At 51.1% G+C, this 20,283-nt stretch overlaps 1 protein-coding gene across 5 annotated transcripts in view; it reads right to left on the bottom strand.

Moving 5' to 3' along the window:
• Positions 1-20,283, bottom strand: part of Kazn (kazrin, periplakin interacting protein) — a 1,033,047-nt gene that overhangs the window by 131,952 nt on the left and 880,812 nt on the right. The window contains exon 1 of one of the 5 annotated variants that reach the window (XM_052715219.1): positions 842-1,219. The exons of 3 other annotated variants lie outside the window; for them this stretch is intronic. In XM_052715219.1, the coding sequence (XP_052571179.1) occupies positions 842-1,049 (208 nt within the window). In that variant the 5' untranslated portion in view covers positions 1,050-1,219. Of the gene's footprint in view, positions 1-841; positions 1,220-20,283 lie in introns of those variants that run through there. One more of the 5 variants, XM_052715221.1, reaches the window with a different exon arrangement.

Genomic DNA, 20,283 nt, shown 5'->3' with positions numbered 1-20,283 from the left:
GAGCCGGGAATGGACGCACCCACTGGGCGCATTTTAACACAGAACCACTGTACTCCACTCGGGGCGGATCGGCCAAGCACACGCAATTAGACCTCGGCGCTTGAGCTTCCCACGGCTGCAATTTCTCCTGGAGTTAAAGTGTATGTGAAAGGCAGCAATTTCTCTGCCCCGCTCCAGCAAATGCGAGTGGCTAGAGCGAAGGGGAGCTCTTTTCCGGACTTAAGGCAGCCAGATGGGTTACAGGCACAGTACAGGGGTCGCTCCAACTTATCACTGAGCTAGCCCCTTACCCACACTTGCTCCAGGTCCTGCCCCGAGCTGGGTCTCCAGGCGCCACTGGATTGCTGGACCCTGACAAACATGGATTTGACCTCTCTCCGTGTAGTTAGTGCTTTGGGGAGCTCGAGTCGCGGAGCCAGATAGCCCTAAGACCCCAGTTCCTATGCTGAAGAACTCACAAGAGGCCGTCCCAACTTTGCACAGGGCTAGCCCCTTTCCCATGCTCTGGATCCATCCCGGAGCTGAGTCTGTAGGCACCATGGGATCGCAGGATCCTGACAGGCATGGCCCTGACCTCTCTCCCTGCAGTCCTCCTGTGGTCCTAGAAGAGGGAAAGTGGGCTGCTGGAGAGCCCCGAGACCCCAGGTCCTAAGCTTAAGAACTCTCCTCATCCAGCGCGCCAACTGGCCGCACCCACCCGGCGCTCGGGGACACAACTTTGCCACCAAGGGCTCGGAGCCGCGGAGCTCCCCGGCTCCGAGCGCCCCCGCGCGCCCGGTCCTGGCGGCTCCCGGACCGGGGCCTGCAGCCGCGCCGCCCTACCGGCTCCTCAAGCACCTACCCAGCTGGCTGCCGTAGCCATCGGCTGCATCGGGGACCGCCCCAGCTCGCTGCTGCTCTCGGGACCCTGCAGCGTCCGTGCATAGCTCGCAGGCTCCGGGCTCTGGGGCGCGCAGGGGCCCGGTGTCCCGCCCGCAGGACAGAGTCGGCTGGCCGTGTGCCGCGAGCTGGCGGACGCGCTCCCACGAGCCGGAGTCGGCCGCCCGCATCCCGTGTGCCCGGGACGCGAGGCCCCACGGCGGCACGCGGGGCTCTGACGGCGGACGCCCGGCTCACAGCCCGCGGAGCCGCCGCCGCATCGGGCCACCCACGCGCGCCCAGCCAGCGATCTCAGCCACGCTGGACGCCCGGCAGTCCGCGGCCGCCGCACCGGAGGAATCCGGCACGATCCTCTCACGTGGGAACAACTCCAGATCCCGGGGCTCCTCCTCCCGCTCCTTCCGGGCTAGCGAGGTACCCTCTGGCCACGCCCCGAACACGCCTCCTCTTGTACCACGTTCTCTACTCGACCACGCCCCCGCCCCACTCCTCCTTGGCGCCTACTGGCCCCCTGTGCGTCTGGCCCCAAGCCACCGCCCCCCAACCCCCATCTTCTCCGCCCCCAGCCCTTCCTAGAGAAACCAAGGATTCGAAAGGTAGATGATTGGCAGTGTCCCAGGGATCCAGAGTCACAGTACTCAAGCCCAGTGTGCCAGAAGAAAGGCTGCAGGCCGGTGCCTGGCACTCCAGTGTGCTGGCGAGTGAAGTGACGTTCTGTTCTTAGGGGACAGAGGTTTACTAGGCCAGGCAAGCTCAGAACTAGATGGTATTTTGGAGAGTGTGCGAGTCTGCACCCACTGCTGGAGTGGCCTGGAGTGGGTGTTCCAGGGACTGGCCATGAGCCTGTAAAGTGCTTTGCAGCTGGGAGACCCCTTTGATCTGAGATTACAATGCTCTTTAGAGGGACTAATTATTTCCCCACAGCCCTGGGAGCAGGGCTGGCTTTCCCTTGCTGTAGACTCCAGGGAGCCAAGCTGCACAGCCAGGTGTGATGAGTCTCGGAGCTCACCACCACTACCACCCCTTAGGTACTCGCTGTTATGACCCGTGGACTCTCCGTGCCCCAGCCTGTGAGCTGTGAGTCTCTTGGCCACTCACAAATGGCTCTCCAACAAGCTATGGGAACAAAATTACTTGCTTCCAAGTCTGAAACGTTTTACAGTCACTCTCTGGACCAGAGGAGAGAAGCCCCGCCTCTCCTCAACCACAGGGACTTGGCTACTAACCACCATGGCCTTCCAGTTTCCATTCCCTTTCCTCCTGGGAAACTGGCCCAGCCGAGGAGTCTACCGGGGTGCCAAGACCCTCCTCCCTATCCCTAACTCCTAGCCCTGATCACCATGGAGGGCACAGGGCACGCCAAGCGCTGCTGCTGGTGTCCCCAACAGTGCAAGAAAACGGCCCGTGGCTTAAACACCCAGTCCATCAAGAGGAAGGGCACGGACCCGGCACCAAGCCACAGTAGGTCCCCAAGCCCACTGCATTTACTGGAATGAGAAGCAGAAGAGGATAGCTCTCTCTGAACCCTGGAAGGTAGAAAAGCTGGGAACACCTTTCCAGGTCCTGGATGCTGGAAAAATCTCATCCTGGAGACACCTCCAGTGTGTGTGTGTGTGTGTGTGTGTGTGTGTGTGTGTGTGTGTGTGTGTGTGTGTGAATGCACGGAGTGCTGAGGCAGGCTTCATCGGGGAATTCAGGCTGTATTCTTTTGACTTAACCACCCCTTCTGTCCCGGCTAGTTTTTATTGTCAACCAGATACAACCTAGAGTTGCCTGAGAAAAGTGAACCTCAATCAAAGGATTGGCCTGTGCATGTCTCTGTAGGCTGCTGTCTTGACTAATAACTCAATTAATAAAGGATGTTGGAAGGCACAGTCCGCTGTGGGGAGTACCATCCCTAGGCAGGTAGTCCTTGGCTCTATAAGAAAAGTGTGAGTGACCCAGGGGGCCAACCAGCTAACTGTCTTCTTCCACGGGTCTCACATTCAGTCCCTTCTCTGACTTCCTGCGATGATGGACCGTGTCCTGAACACATGAGCTGAAGTAAACTCTTCCCTCCCTTAAATTGCTTTTGGTCACGGTGTTTACTACCGCAACGGAAAGCTAGCTAGAACACCTTGTCTATTAAATGTCTTGCAAAAGCTGGACATAGAGGTTCAGCAAGCTAAGGAGTTCCAGGGCAACCTGGGCAGTATAGTGAGTTCCAGGCTAGCCCAAGCTTCAGTATCAAGCACTGTCTAAGAAAACAGCAATAACAAAACAAAACCATTAGAATTTCATTTCCACAAAGAAACACTCTTTCGCCACAGTTACTAAAGTACAACGAACTCCTGGTCCACTTTCTATTTTCTCACTTCCTGTTTATTTTGTTTTCTTCCTTTTTTAAAAAAATGCAGAGCCTCATTTATGTTGTCCTGAGCAGCCTAGAACTCACTATGTAACTGGGGGTGACCTTGAACTTGCACTGATTCTCCTGCCTGAGTGCTGGAATTATAGGTGTGAGCCAGCATGCCTGTTTTCCCACTCTTGTTAGAGACATGCCCTTAACTCCAGCATAAGGGAAAAGACCACAGGCACATGAGTAGATAACAGTGGCCACTTGACTTTAGTATCAGGGTAACACTAGGGTGTGGCAGGGACTGTGGTCGGTTCCTGTGGAAGAGACCATAGACTTCATGCACAGGAATGTGGGCTCAGTATTTCCAGATACTCTTCTTAGTTTGGGATATTGATAATTCTTTATAACTTAAGAACAGGGGGCAGAGACATGGCTTAGTGATTAAGAGCAATGGCTGCTCCTACCGTGGACCCAGGTTTGAGTCCCGACACCCACATGGTTGCTCACAACCACCTGTAACTCTAGTTCCAGGGGATCTGATGCTCTCTTCTGGCCTCTGTGGGCACCAGGTACCCACGTAGTGTACATACATGCAAGCAAAACACTCAGTCACGTAAAATAAATAAATCTTAAAAGCAGAAACAACAACCTTAAGAATAAGAAAAAGAGGAGGAATAATGAAGCCAATGTGTCTAGAAGTTTCTGTGTTGCTTGACCCTTGACCACCAGTGCTCTCTCCAGGACAACCTCAAAGAAGCGTGCACAAACTTCCCAGAGACATATCAATCACCCAGGCTACTCACAAGGTCACAGCCCTGGGGAATTTCCACTGCTCTCCTTACTCAGCAAAGTTAGGCCCTGGCTCAGCGTGTGTGTGTGTGTGTGTGTGTGTGTGTGTGTGTGTGTGTGTGTGTGTATACACGCACGCATGCATGCATGCATGCATGCAAGTCCCACACTGAAGATCAGAACACCACTTGAAAGCTGAGTTCAGTTCACTTCCCCTAGTTTTCTGGGAGTTCACAAAATGCCTGGGCTTCCCCGAGTCTCCAGCTCACAGCTTTCCTTGCAGGCAGGATCCTGCTAGCCAAAGCTGAGCCACGTAGTCTACCAGAACACTATCAGCCAGGCGCTTCCTTCAGGAACATTTCTGGAAAACACTGGACCCACATTCCTGTGCACCAAGTCTACAGCCTCTACGACAGGAAGTGACCACAGTCCTGCTATGCCCTAGAAGGCTACCCAGGGCCCAGGAGACCTTTCTGCCCCAGATTCATAACAAGATCTGAGAGCCACATGCTGATAACCCATATCCTGCCTGGAGCAGCCTGGACAGGTCTGGAACACCCCAGAGTGGGCCCCAGAGGACACGCCACAGCAGGGCTGGCTGTTGGGGGTTCTAACTGGGTCTAACAAGGGTCCTGTGCTCCAAAGGGCCTTGTGCTGGGATTCAATGCTTTGAAGGTTGCCTTGAAATTCTTAAATGTTTTGATGTGTGCGTGCAGTTCATGTGGGTATTCATGTGTACGGAGGCTGAGGACAACCTTGGGTACCATTCTTCAGGTTCTGCTCACCTTTTTTTTTTTTTGAGACAGGGTCTCTTCCTTGCCTAGAGTTCACCAAGTGAGCTGAGCAGGCTGGTAGGCCACTGAACCCCTTCCCCAGTACCGAGATTACAAGTGTGCTTTGTGCCTAGCTTTTTTTTTTTTTTTTTAACATGAATCCTAAGGGATGATCCAATTCAGATTTTTAAAAGAATTTTATCCAGCTCAATTTATTAATTTTTTTCAAACTATGGGTCCTCTTGTTGCCCTGAGACCTGGAAATTCACTTGCAAAGGACCTAGAAACCAGTGCTGGGGGAAGCTGTGCCTGGGGTTCAGTTTGCTCTGTCCTTGACCAGGGCCCACACGTTTGGCCTCTGCAGGGTAGCAGAGGGAAGATGTGGAGGTCAGAAAAGCACTTGGGTTCGTGGGTTCCCAGCAGCCATCGTGGAGACTGGTTGGATGATATAGAGGGGTTAGAGTCAATGGTTGGAAAGTCCAAGAGGTGACTTCCACAGTCCAGCCAATGGGCAGCGACTTCTCTGGCTCTAGGCTCTGAGGTCAGGTGGTATCCCCCTGACGCTGACCTCGGGCTGACAGGGAGTCACCAAAGAAACCACAAAGAGCCTGGGGACACAGGGGTCAGTGCAGTTCCTTGCACTGTCTCCTCATTCTTAGGAGAACTCCATCAGATTACGGGACTCAAGACAGATTGGTTTAAGGGACAAACCCAGTAACGTTCTATTTGGAGGCATTATTGGGCAGCCAACTGATTCAAGTTGTACATTTGAGCCCATGGGAGATTTCTGGGTACTTTTTTCTTGATTATATTTCTATTATAACATTTTAAACAGATTTTTTTCCATTAAAAATGTATTAATTTAGCCTGGCAATAGTGTCTCATGCCTTTAATCCCAGCACTTGGGAGGCAGAGGCAGATGGAGCGCTGTGAATTCGGTGTCAGCCTGGTCTATAAGAGCAAGTTCCAGGACAGCCAGGGCTACACAGAGAAACACTGTCTCAAAAAAATCAAAGGTTTTTTTTTTTTTTTTTTTTTTTTTTTTTTTGAGACAGGGTCTCTCTAGCCTCAGATGCCCTGGAACTCACTCTGTAGACCCAGGCCTTGCACTCACAGAGATCTGCCTGCCTCTGCTTCCCGAGTGCTGGGATTAAAGGTATGCATCACCACACTTGGCACAAAAAAGTGTATTAGTTTTTTATTGTGTGTGTGATGTGGATGTGTGTGTGTGTGTGCGCGCGCATCATGTATGTGGAGAACAGAGGAGTAACTTTGGAGAGTTGGTTTTCTCCTTCTACACTTATGTGAATTCTGGGGATAGAAGTGAAGTCACCAGGCTTACAAGGCAAGCTCTTGGCCCACGGTGCCATCTCACCAGCTGCCTTTATTTATTGACAGTGTCCATGTAGCTCAGGCCAACTTCAGAACTAAGAATGACCTTGAACTTCTGATCCTCCTGCTTCTACCTCCCAAATGCTGGGAATTCATGCCTGGTTTTATGTGGTGCTGGTGTTGAACTGAGGACGTCAGGCAAGCCCTCTGTGAACCCCTATAGAACAGGTTTAACTGTGGTCACACTAATTCCAAAGGCCTAAGGCATGGTATGACTCGTGAGCCTGCCAAGGGTGTAGTTTTCCGACACCCTTGTTCACTCTCCCCAACAAAACTTCCAGAGAATCTGGAGACTTGAGTCAGCTGCAGTGCTGGTACCCTGGCTGGTGTGTGACCATGGGTATGTGGCTTTCTGTCTCTACATCTAAGCAACCAGAGTATTGACTTAGAGGGTGTATAGAGCTTAGGGGCTCTAGCTTGCCCATTACATTTTTGTATGTTTGTTGGTTTTCAAAAAGGTGGGGTCTTGTGTAGCCTAGGCTGCCCTCACACTTGCTATCTGGCTGAGGCTGGCCCAAACATCATCTTTCTGCTCCCTCTTCCTGAGTGTTGGGATTCAAGTGTGAACTACCATGCCCAGTTTTTTACACTCTGTCTTTTTTTTATCCTTTCTCTTGGAGATTGAGTGTGTGTGTGTGTGTGTGTGTGTGTGTGTGTGTGTGTGTGTGTAGCAAACACTAACAGGAAGTGCACTAGTCTCCTACTGCTGTGTAACAAATCCCCCCAGACATAGCCACATGAAACAAGGATGGTCAGGAATTCCGGGGTGGAACGGCAGGGCTCTCTGGTTCTAAGTCACTTGTAGGTTGCAGCTGTGTGCCTGCTGTTAGCTCAAGGCTCACCTGGAAAGCAGCTGCTTCCAGACGCTCCCACGGGGACATTCAGTTCCTCCTGGAGGAACCACTGCAGCCTCAGCTCACAGGATGGCAGCTCGTGTCCCATAGAGGGCTCTGACAAAGAGCAAAAGCCAATGTGCCCTGATGGAAGCTCACCTTGGAAATGCGACCTGTCACCATTTTCCTATTCTGTTTATTGGAGTGCATCACTAGGTCTCTCATGCCCTTGCGGGGACTAAGTGAGAGTGTTGACACCACGAAGTGGGAATTGTGGGGACCTTTTGGAAGCTGCTCACCTCAAGAAGCAGAGACCATTCCTGGAGACAAACATAATGACTCTCAAATCCAGCTCTGAGATTCATGATTTCAGGCAGACAGTTTCAGTCTTGGAGCTCCGGTCTCCCTGACTGTGTGGCGCTGGTGGTAACTGCTGCCTGGGCTGAGCTGAGGCTGCTGGGAAATGAGCTGTGCCTGTCAGTCTCTCAGCTGTATCTGGCACAGTGAAACCTCCGCTCCTGGAGGGAGGGACATTTCTTAGGAGAAGCTAGGTGACAAGCCATTGCTCCTGAGACACACACATCCCCCTGCAGCTGCTCCTAGGGACTCTAGTGGGACTCCAAAGCCCTTTGGCAAGCCCTGGGCTGCCTCTGTGTCTGAGGCCACAGGTGGGGATGGTGTTGATCCCCTTGGCCATCCCAGCAGGACCCCGGGGCACAGGTGCAGCGGGAAGGATTAGATGGGATTTTCTCCCAGCCCTGCTCAGACCTGGTTCTCAGTGGGTGAAGGATTTGACCCAAACTCCCCTTCGCCATCTGCCCTGCAAGGCTGGAGACTTTTGTGAGCCTGTCATGACTCACCGTGCCCTTTGACGGTCTTCTCAGGGCCCCAGAGGCCCTGGCCACAGTCTTGCTCTTTCTATGGGCTCCAAAGGGTCTGGAGGCAGAAGGCTGAGCCCCAGCCCCGGGCAGCACAGGGCATTAAAGCGTCTTCCAGAACACCGCTCACCACGGCGTCGGGCTGCTCGGGCTGTCCTGTGAGATAGGGTCTTACTACGCGTTCTGTTTTGGAAAATATATTTTATACTGTGTGTGTGTGTGTGTGTGTGTGTGTGTGTGTGTGTGTGTGTGTGTGTGCGTGTGGTGTGTGTGTGCATGTGTGTGTGCGCGCGTGTGTGTGCGTGTATGCGTGTGTGTGTGCGTGTGCATGTGTGTGTGTGTGCGCGTGTGTGTGTGCGTGTGCATGTGTGTGTGTGTGTGTGTGTGTGTGTGTGTGTGTGTGGTTAGTGTGGGTATATGTGTGAGCTTTGGACGTCAGAGGACAACTTGCAGGAACTGGATCCCACTCAAGTTCTCAGGGTGGTGGCAGGCAGGGTGACTTGTTGAGCCTCGACAATTTCTCTGAGACCCTCTGCCTCCACCCCCCGAGTGCTGCACCCACAGATCGGTGCAACCGTGCCCTACTCCAAGCTGGATTCTTTTGGAAGTGGGGTCTCGGGTCCATGCTGGCTTTGAACTCACTGTGCTGCCAAGGACGACCTTGACATCCTAATCTTCCTGCCTCCATTTCCTCAGTGCTGGGATTACAGGCACGGACCATCAAGCCCGACTCCCTCAAGACAGTCTTCTTTAATTGTAGCTGTTGCCTTTTGTTTTATTTTTATATTATAGTTTAAATATATAAAATATAGTTTATATGTTGTTTTTATATTTTGTGTCTCTGACAGTCCTGGGACTTCCCGTGTAGCCCAGGCTGGCCTTGAATTTACAGAATCAGATGAGCTCAGCCTCTTAAATTCTGTGATTAGAGGTGTGTCCCTGTGCTAGGAGACACTCAGGTTTTTGTTTGTTGGTTTGTTTGTTTAACAGGATCTCAAGTAGTCCAGGCTGACCTTGAACTCCTGATCCTCCTGACCCCACCTCTTAAATGCTGATATTTCAAGGGTGTGCCGCCACGCCCAGCTCCCAGATGGGTTCTTCCTGGGATGAGAGGATAAGTCCCCTCCTAATCAGGACTTCCCTTATTCTCCTCCTCTAAGCCTCACTATATCAGGGTCAGGAGGTTTCCAACAAAAGTTTAAAAGTGGCAGCTTCTCAGGAGAAAAAGTCTATGTGACAGCAACACTGGCAAATATTTATAGACCACTTAGCACTACTTCACATGTCTTTCATCCAACAGCCCCACTCCCAGATGTACAGAAACAGAGAGGTCAAGTCACTATCCCAGAGCCGCACAGCCACTGCCTGATGGAGCGGAGACTCAGGCCCGTGCAGTTTGGCTGCACACTAATAGCCATTACGCTACCTTGGCAATATTTGTGATTTGTTAAGTATTTCTGTCACCCCAGGGACCATGCTCACTCAGTCCCAAAGTCTACCCTATCCCCATAGTCTGGTTGAGGAAACTGAGGATGAGGGGAATAAAGGGATTAAGATGGGACTGGTGAATGGACGCAGGGTTGCTGAGGGGAACTGCCTTCCACAGAAGAGCCTGTGTTTCTCTCTTCGGGGCTAGTGTCAAGCTCAGGGTCTCACAAATGCTAAGCAAGCCCTCTAACTGAGCTACAGCCTCAACTCCCGCACACTTGTGAACAGGCCGCAAGAGTCTCGCTCAGCAGAGTCTGCCACTCTTGACTCATGGCCGCCTCCAGTGGCCACAAAGAGAACTGCACCCCTCTTCTTCAAAGGCCTGAATCCAGGGGCTGGGCCCTGGGAAGAGCCCCACCGGGTTCATCAGCCAGGCACACAAAGGGCCATACCCTAGCGAGTGTCCAAGGAAAGGTAATAGTTACTGGTGCTGAGAAGGCTTCGTAGGTGATGTGCTTGCTGCCTGAGGACCCGAATTCAGATCTCTTATGCCCACATAAAAAGCCAGGTGTGGTAGTGTGGCCCCAGTACTGAGAGGCACAGACAGGAAGATGCCTGGGTCTTGCGAGCGAGCCAGTCCGGCAGAATCAGTGGGCTCAAGGTTCTGTGAGAGAGCGTGTCTCAAAAACTGTGAATGAGAACTATTGAGGAAGATACCTGGCCTCCACAAGCACTCACACACAAGTGGCATGCACCATGCACTTGCACACATGTGCATACACAGAAACACATACACAAATATACAATGTCTGCACACATCAAGATACGAGCTACTATTTACAGAGTATCCACACTTCTGTGCCAGGTCCTCCTGGGTACATAGTATGTAAATGTCATCTCATCGGTGGGTAAACATGATCATTATTGTTAAGGGTGATCAATAATATTAGATGAAGCACTTTACACACACCTGCCCAACTTAGTCCCCAGTCTAGATATATAAGTAGTATTATAGCCCCCATTTGATCAGCAAGGAATAGCAAGCTGCAGGGAAATGTAGTTCGCCTCAGACACACATCTAGAACAAAGTGGTGTCAGGATTCACACTCAATAGCTCTGTCTCCACAGCCTGCTCCACAAACCATTCCCTCATTACCGTAAGTATTCCAGTGAAGGCAGTCGGTGTAGAGACATGAAAAGATATGCCTAGGATCACACAGCTGCTAAACCGAGACCAGTTCTTCAGCCAAGTGTGTCTTCATTTACTTACTGATCCAACAGCCAGTGTCACCCCAGGGCCAGGCCCTGTCCAAGGCTGCTGTGGAGGTGAGCCACTGTGTGGCTATGCCCCCATGCTGCCACTAAGTATCCCCAGGACACTCAGCTTAGAAAGTCAAAATGCTCACAGCTGTGCCAGAGCCAGCCCATGAGCTCAGGGACCTCTCCCAGGTTGGAGGTGAGCGTGAAGTTCTAATAGTGGCCACTGGAGGCAGAAGAGGGCCAAAGCCAGCCCGCACACTGGAGAGGGTTTCCTGGGTCCCTGAGTCCCCTAGGGGCTCTTGCACCCGGTACAGAGGTATGCATCTTCCTAGCTCTGATATGGGAGGCGGTTCCACAGAGAACACCCCTCACTTGAGAGCTGCACTTCACTCCTGCACTTAATCTGTTGCTTTTAGGCCTCTGGGGGGTTTGTGCGGGGTAGGGTAGATTGGGGTAGCACCTCAATGGAGCCCACATGGTGGAATAAAACACTCTTCTAAAAGTTGGGAGATGAAAGAGAGGAAGAGGAAGTGGGGGAGCCCCACAACGTTCTTCAAGGGAATGTCCCCATGACTGGAAGCCCTCCGACAGAGCTCACCCTTTAAAGGTTCCACCACCTTCAAGAAGCACCAGGTGGGAAACCAAGCTTCTAGCACAAGGGCCTAACCAAACCACAGCAAGGCAGCGAAGCCACAAGGACCCAGGCCAGGTCCCAGCAACACTGGTGGTTCTGCTCTGTTTTCAGCTCCTGAGCTCCACTCTGGTGGCCCTGCTCTTCTTCCCTAGCCTACCTCTCCATGCGGGAGTCATAGCTCACCTCATTGTCAATGTCACGTCTGTCACCATGACCTGCAGGAACATGGAAAACAAAATACACTGACCATGTGGTGAGGTAAGGGTGAAGAGGGGTCCCAGTGCTTAGGAAGTAGAGGCAGGGGGATCCTAAGTTCAAGGTCATTTTGGGCCACACAGAGATTTAGGGCAGCGGTTCTCAACCTTCCTAATGCTGTGACCCTTTAATACAGTTCCTCATGTTGTGGTGACCCCCAACTACAGAATTACTTAATTGACACCTCATAACTTTCATTTTGCTACTGTTATGAATCGTGATGTAAATATCCGCTAGGCCTCTGTGGTGGTATTTTACTTGTACTGAAATGTGATTTTAATTGTTTGTTAATAAATAAAGTTGCCTGGGGGTCAGAGCTATTAGAGCCATAGCAAGTGCATGGCGGCGGTGGCGCACGCCTTTAAGGACCTGGAGGGCGGTACATTCAGGCAGTGACAAGGCAGTCACATGTTTGAGTTTACAACCAATGAGAAGGCAGAACAGCTAGAGTATATAAAGACATACATACAGGAAGTAGGCCCCTTTTCGGAGAGCTCTCTTGGCTGAAGAGGATCCCTGAATCAGGAAGGGTGAGGCTCTTAGCTCTGACCTCTTGGCTTTCTTCTTTGAATCAGCTCTGTGTTTCTTACTTAATAAGATGGTTGGTTACATCTACAGGCCTTCCCCCAATGGGGTCGTGATCCACATGTTGAGAACCTCTGACTTAGTGGGAGGCAATGAGACCTTCAGTGTTCTATCAACTCTTGCCCTTGACTTGCCAGCAAAGTTGGGCATCTGTCCACCTTCCTGGGCCTGTTTCTTCACATGCCCATGGAGGTTAGAACACCTGTCTATCTGACAGGGATGCTGCATGAGGAGAAAAGAGGACCATGGGTGGGACAGTCCGTGTAGAGAGTCAGCCACATGGACAGTCGGCTTCAGAGCCTGGACAGTAAGAGAATCACCTTTCACCATTTCAGCCTGCCCTCTGCATCGTCTAGAGTCCGTGCCTGTCCTTAACCAGACCCCAGTGCACAGGATGCTCCTGGTCCAACTGGACGTTGGCATGAGAAATAACCGTGGCCGTGAGGGCTGGAAATGTGTCTCAAATTGGTGACTGCTTGCCTAGCATGCTCCAAGCCCTGGGTTCCAGTCCTAGGACCATATCAAAACGAGCAATGTAATGTATACCTGTGGTCCCAGCGCTTGGGAGATGGAGGCAGAGCAATCAGAAGTTCAAGATCATCCTTGGCTACTTTGAGAGTTTGGGACTAGCTTTGGCTACAGGATCCTATCTCAATCAATCAATCAACCAATCAATCAATAAATGGAAGGAAGGAAAACAAAAACAAAAAAGAAATGGCTACAGACATGGACAGGAGTTTGATCGTAGCTGCTGGGACATGGGTGACTAAATGCTCGGCCTGAGCTGAGCCTCTGCTACCCATTGCGTAGGAAATAAGATGGTCCCGAAGAAGACCTGGCCAGTTAAACACTGTGAAGTCTTTCCAGCTGAGTGACGAGTCCCAGGGATGTTAGCCTGCCTGCACCTGTGAAGCCAAAGAGCCCCTCTCTCCCAGAGACATTCAGCTCCCCAGTGGCTCTGAGCAAGTTGCAACAGAGGAAGAGCGGCCTGTGTTTTCTGCGGGAAAAGTCTCCAAGCGCCCTGCAAACAGTCATTAGGCACCCCAACCCAGGGACTGGGTTAGCGGTTCAGAGACAAAGCAGTGTGGGTAAGAGGAAACTGGAGGCCCAGAGAAGCTCAGACACTTGGGGAGTGAGTAGTTCTCCAAGTGTGGCCTGGGGACCCGAGGCATTCACCTGAGCCCACACTGCTGCTGCCAAGGATGAGACACACACACCAGCCTCAGCGGCACCTGGACCCCCTGAACGAGGAATGGAGGAAGTGGGGTCTTTTTTCCCTGGAGGAAGTTCCTTCCTGTGTGGCGGCCCTCCCAGTGTGTAGACTGAGGCTGAAATCTAGACACGGCCACATTTCTAGAAGCTGTGGGCTCATGGTTACATAACGTCCCTTCTTCCATACTGACAGTTTCCTGTAGTCAGAGTCCAAGCTGGGGGCCTTCCTCATCGGCAGGCCACCTGCTTGGGCTCTTGGGAGGCCTGTCTGTACACGCCTGTGCCTGCTTCTCTGTAATTAGGGGCTGTGTATGCCTGCCACCCACCCACGGGTACTCGGGCACGTCAGCCGCGGCCGCTCCCGCTTCTCCAATCATGAAGGCAGAGCACAACCCCGCCCCCTTCACCTCTGCAACATGAAGATGACACTTGGAAATTTCAGGCTGTGGTGACTGCAGAGGCTCTGGAAAGGGCAGGAAGAAGCCAGGCTTCACATCCATAGGCCCCCAAAAGGGCCAGCCTGAGAGCTGGCCCATCATTCTGCTCTCTGGACAGGGAGAAGGGGCTATAGGTTCTCAGGACTGGAGATTGACCCGGCCCCTGGTCCCAGTGGGACTAATTAGAATGTGTTCTAAATTCTTTTCCTCTGAATTGTCCTCCAACTGTCTTTGAATGGGTTTCTGGAGGCAGATTTGTTGAATAGATATGTAGGAAGCGCTGACATCTCTCCCTAAAGTTTCCCAGTCAGACAAACAAGCAAGGGTGTGTTTGGTGCGTGAAGCTGCATTCTTTCAGTTTAGAGATGTGACCTTTAGAAGTAGATGGTTTCTACCACACCCGGGGCCGAGTGGGGCTGATTCAGGGATTCTGCGAGGCAGGGTGGGTCAGATCCCAGCTCCTGTCAGTGAAAGGTAGGGACCAGTCTTAATGGAACTCTCTGCTCCCAGAGCCTAATACAAGCACTTGTATTTATCATTTTTATTATTACTGTATTTTTTTTTCTGAGGCGGAGTCTCATGTAGCCTAGACTAGGGTAACTTCCCTGTGTAGCTGAGGATAACCTTGAACTCTAAATCCTCCAGTCTTTACCTCCCAAGTGTCAGGACTGCTGATGTGTACCATTCCCAACACTTATTCTTCTATATTCCTGTTCTCCCCCCCCCACCCCCAGGGCTTCTTTGGAGCCCTGGATAACCCTGACAGGTCCCTTCCACGGCTCCCGCCCTTCCCCCATCCTACCTAAGAAAATCATCCCAATAAGACACAGAGTTTTAATCTAGGCCATCCACATGGGCCTCTATCCCCACCATCCATCCTATATTTCATATAATCCCTCAGCTTCCCTGGGAAAGTAGGTTATTGACTGTGGTGGTTTGTTTGAATGAGAAGTGTCCCCCACAATGTGGGGCATCTGAACACTCGGTCCCCAGTTGGTGGCGCTGTTTGGAGAAGTGTAGCTGGGGCAGCCTAGCTGGAGGAAGTATGTCACGGGGGGGGGGGGGGGGGGGGGAGGGCGGGGGGGGAGGCTTTGAAAACTTAAGGTTCCATCTCCTCCTATTTCCTCCCTCTGCTACATGACCACGGTTAGGATGTGAGCTCTCAATATCCTGCTCCAACCACCATGCTGCTGTGCCTGCCTGCCATGATGGACTCTTATCCCTCTGGAACCATAATTCCAAATAGACTCTTCTTCTACAAGTTGCCTTGACCCTGGCATTTTGTCACAGCAACACAAAAGTAACAAATACACTGTCCTTATAACCACTGTAAGCCTGGGAAGCTGAGGACATGGGACGGAAGAGACAGTGTCTGGCCAGTGACCCACAGGGCCAGATTGACCAGTTGTTAACTACCGCATTTTCCTTTTCTAGTATGGCACTTGTGGTGGCTCTTCTGGGTGGTTAACTTGACTACATCTGGAATTAACTAAAGCCTAAGCTGCTGGGTACAGCTGAGAGAGATGTTCTTGATTGGATCATGTGAAGTGGGAAGATGCACCTTTAATCTGAACCACACCTTCCAGTGGCAGCCATAGGAAAGACCGGGAAGAAGGAAGCATTTGCTCTTTGCCCGTTTGCCCTCGCTCTCACTGGCAAGTCCATCCCTTCACCGACTTCCTCAGGATTCTGGAGTATGCTGAAGACCAGCTGAGACATCCAGCCTGGTGGACTGAGCAGCTACTGGCTTCCTGGACTTTCTGTTGGGAGACAGCCAGTGTTGGGCTAGCTGGACCATAGCCGGCAAACCATGCTAGTAAATCCCACGTGTGTGTGTATATGTATATATATTGCATATTATACGCACACATATATATTCTATATAAATAAATTCTGCTCCTTTAGAGAACCCTAATACAGTACTCTACTAAAAAACCATTTTATTTTACCTTCCTTTTTTTGAGACAAGAACTCATGTAGTCTCAGCTGGCCTTGAACTCCTTCCTCTGTAACAAGAGATGACCTTGAAGTCCTGACCCTTTTGTCTCTACCTTCCAGTATCTGGATTACAGGTATGTTCCACTATAACTGGCCTGAAAAATTTAAATTTAATTTTATTTCTCTCTCTGTCTCTGTCTCTTTGTCTCTGTCTCTCTCTGTGTTGTGTACTTGTGGGTGCAGGTGCAAATGGAGGCCAGAAGAGGGCGCCAAAATCCTGGAGCTGAAGCTGAGCTGCTTGCTCTGGGTCCTGGGAACCAAACTCTGTGTCTTCAGGAAGAGCAGCAAGTGCTCTTAACCACTGAGCCATCTCTCAGGCCCATGGTGAAAAACATTATAAACACTAGTTTCAATTACTATGAGGCTTTATTAAAAGTCTTATGCTAGTTCTAGTGTGTGTGTGTGTGTGTGTGTGTGTGTGTGTGTGTGTGTGTGCATATCTGTGGAGGTCAGAGGCAACCTGCAGGGGTCAACTCTCCCCCACTACCATGTGGGGCTGAGGATCAAACTTAGGCTGTCAGTCTTGACAGCAAGCACCCTCAACTGCTGAGTCATCCTGCTGCCCTAGCCAACATTTTAAAGTTAAGGTAGTTTATACCTTGGGGTGAGATGGCACATACTTTTAATCCCAATACTCAGGAAACAGAGGCAGGTGGCTTTCTGGGAGTTTAAAGCCAGCCTGGGATAGGTCTACACAGAGTTCCAGACCAACCAGGTCTGCACAGTAGGACCCTGTGGGTAAAACAAAACAAAACAAAACAAAACAAAACAAAACCCTTACAGTCCTATTTTTAAAGCTTTTTATTCCCATTTTTGGAAGAAAGTTCAAGAAGTATGGTGACATTGAACTCCACTCCATTTCATGTGGTCACAATGTGCCCTGCTGCCCATCTTGACTGGTTCCCGGTTTCCTCTCGTCTTACCCATCATTTCTCTGCTCATGAGACAAAGCCAGTGTTTATCTTGGACATGTCTATCTGGTCTCTGTCAATCTGTCCATCTTCATTCATGGAAGACCTTGGTATAACAGAATAGAACACTGGATGAGAGATTAGGAACGTGACTTCTAGTCTGTTGTCAGGTGACCTTGGGCAGAATGCTTGCTTTTCCTGGGCCTCAGTTTCTCCATCTATACAATTAAGGGGTTTGACGTGACTCAGTTGGCAGGGTGCTTGCCTAGCATGTGTGAAACCCAGCATCTTATAAACTAGGAATAGTGGTATATATCTATAATCCCAGCACCAGGGAGGTAGAGAGGCAGAGGCAGGAGTATCAGAAAGTCAAGGCCATCCTTGACCACTCAGTAATTTCAGGACTAGCTTGGTATACATGAGACCCTGTCTCCAAAACAAAGAAACCAGGTGGTGAGCTGGCTCTGCAGGTCAAGGCCTTTTTACCCACCAATCCTGACAACCCGAGTTTAATCCCCAGAACCCCCAGGATAGGAGAGGACCAACTCTCACTAGCTGTCCTCTGACCTCTACATGCATGACATGGCCTATGCACACCCATATGTACCCACCCACCATGAACACGCACTAAATGTGTGTAATAAAAATGAAACAAACAATGTGGTTGCTGGGCAACACCATTTCCACACTCCTTTCTACGATCTTCACCAACAGGCCGGTGCAAGAGAGCTCACTGAGAAATGGTGCAGGAGTGGACTCGCCCACCTAAGCCACCCTGTGGCTCTCCTGGCAAGAGGATGGTCCCACTAAGCCAGAGTGTCAGCAGCAGCACCAGCAGGAGCCTGGAGGATGACCTTACCAGTGCCCCCAGAGGTGTCCACCCTAAGCCCTTTATTGCAGAGGCCGAGACACCAGAGAGGACCCCTTCATCACTCTGAAACACAGGATGCCACACAGGATGCCAGAGCTGGGATGTGGAGGCAGCTTGTCCATGCTGGGGTTAGTCTAGAGACAAAGACGCCTGCTGGGCACTGGCGACCTGTGCCAAGGACTAATTCCCAGGTAAGTTCCAGGAATGTAGAAAGCCTGTGTCTGTCCAATAAGTTCTCTTTCTCAGTAATCGTTTAAGGAACCCGAAGCCCAGAGAGGGGAAGTGCTTGTCCAAGGTCACACAGCAAGCCAATGCCACAGCCAGGTAGGAACCCAGGCTTCTAGACCTCCTTCCTCTGGTACCACCCGTATTTCCTCTCTCTTGGGAATTTAGACCCCTCTGGCTTCATCATGCTGGACTTCAAAAGGGCCTAATGGGTAGGGCCTGCACAGGGTGAGGCCAGAGAAGCTTGCGTGCTCAGGGATCTAAGATACCTGGATTGTGCAGCGGGCTGCAGAAGGTGTGAGCTGCCCAGGCTTCCACTATGGAAGCTGAGCCAGAGGGCAGATTTTAGAACTGGAAGCTGGCAGCCCACACTTGGCTCATAGACATATTTTGTTTTTCTTGCGATTAAAAAAACAATTCTCATTAGTTGCCAACATTTAAGAATCGGGAGATTTTGCAGAGAAGATGGGGTTTCTGATTTCTCTTGAAAAAGAAGACAAGATTTGACAAAAACTGGATCACAGTTTGCACCCGGAGAGGACCGGGAGGAGCTGGACATGCAAGGTCCTGGTGTTTACATACTCAGGCATCTGTCCTTGGGGATGGCACCTCATGATCCACTTGGGGACAGCAGACCCTCCTTTATTATCTTGCTGTGGCAAAAACCACACAGCACCTCTTTTCTTGGTCACCCCTGGGAATTCCGTGCATAACTAGTTCTCAAGCAGGAAGCAGTTCTGTTCTCCAGAGGACACTTGGCAATGGAGACATTTTGGCTGTCACAGCTGGAGGAGGGGTGCTATTGGCATCTAGCAAGTGAGTCAGGGATGTTCCTAAACATCGTGTTATGTGTAGAATGGTCTCCTTGACAAAGAACCATCAGCCCTTCAATGTCAGCGGCGCTGTTGCCAAGAATTCCTGGGTTGAACACCAAGAAAAGGCGACAGGGTTTCAAGAGGGTGGGGCAGAGGCTGCAGAGAACCCTAGCCAGGGACAGTCTGGACCCGCCCTGGAGCTCAGAGTTCCATTTTGTAATTTTAAAGACCTAAAGTATTCACTGCATGGGACTCTTAGCAAGCTGACATCATGATAGCTGTCTACAGTTGTCAGTCATGAACATTGGAGAGAGGAGAGGGGCCCATCAGGAGCGTCACGGGACTGGCTATAGTCCTCATGGAGCTGCCCTATGAAGCCAGGGAGGATGGCTTGGAGTGGAGCCAGAAACCCTGTGCACTGTGCATTTGTTACACACTGATCATACACAGAGCTTTGTGTTCTTAAGGTAAGAGACGATGGGCCAAACATGGCCCAGGCCCTCTGGACACGCGGGAGGCGGCCAGCTGAGGATGGGGGTACACTTGGGCATGAAAGGGGCCTTGTTCTGGCTGAAGAGCATCTTGGAGTCTCCGGGAAACAGGTGTTCAGTGGCTATGGCTTTGAAATGTGCCACTGAAATCAGGTGAGTAGAGAGCTGAACAGTTGGGGTGATAAAACAGGCCATCGCTCTGACGGATAGCCACAAGAGATGTCATCTGGCAGGTGAGAGGGATGTGGGGGTGTGGGGAGCACAGGGACAAGTTGCTGCCGGAATGGATTGTGGGAGCAGCATAAGGGACCCCCGGGTAAGCTAGAAGGAGACAGTTCATACCCCATGGGGATCCGGGCCCCTTGCAGCCTTGGAGAAATCACCTCAATTCCTAGGGTCTCAATTTCCATTCTGCTCCCTAGGATTAACCACAGTGCTAACAACTGCCTGCTAAGCATTCCTCATCCAAAATGCCTAGCACCAGAAGCATTTTGGAATTTGCATCCCCCCCACCCCCCGCGATTTTATGATATTTGCCAATATATAATAAGATATCTTGGGGGATGGATTCCAAGTTAAAACACAAGTCATTTGTGTTTTCTATATATCTTTGACACATAGCCTAAAGGCAATTTCACATATTTTAGCAAACCAGCTTGGTGGTTTGAATAGGTATGGCCGCCATAGACTCATGTGTTTGAATGACCGGCCCATCGGGAGAGGCACTATTATGAGGTGTGGCCTTGTTGGAGTAGGTGTGGCCTTGCAAGTGTGTCACTGTGGAGGTTTCCTATGTTCAAGCTACACTCAGTGTGGCACACAGTCTCCTTCTGCCGCCTGCAGATCAACATGTAGAACTCTCAGCTCCTTCTCCAGCACCGTGTCTGCCTGCGTGCCACCATGTTTCCCGTCATGATGATAACGGACTAAACCTCTGAAACCACAAGTCACCTAATGAAACGTTTTCCTTTGTAAGAGTTGTCACAGTCATGGTGTCCCTTCAAAGCAGTAGAAACCCTAACCAAGACACTGGTGATTTATCACGGGGTCAGGCGAGGAACTTTCCGCTGTGACAGCATGCTCAGCAAGTTTCATGTTTTAGCCTGTGATTGCTCCTGTGATCTCAGCTACTCAGGAGGCTGACGCAGGAGACTTGAGAGTCGCAGGTGAGACTTGGGCGTCAGCAGATTCTGGGTCAGCCTGGACAACTCAGTGAGACCTTACCTCAAAAGTCAAACAAGCCAGGCATGGCAGGTGGAGCTCTGCGAGTTCAAGACAA

Source organism: Peromyscus californicus, unplaced genomic scaffold, assembly GCF_007827085.1.
Source record: "Peromyscus californicus insignis strain IS unplaced genomic scaffold, ASM782708v3 Scaffold_5__1_contigs__length_169319896, whole genome shotgun sequence".
Taxonomy (NCBI): domain Eukaryota; kingdom Metazoa; phylum Chordata; class Mammalia; order Rodentia; family Cricetidae; genus Peromyscus; species Peromyscus californicus.
Note: the sequence above shows the minus strand (reverse complement) of the source record. Positions and strands in the feature narration are given on the sequence as shown.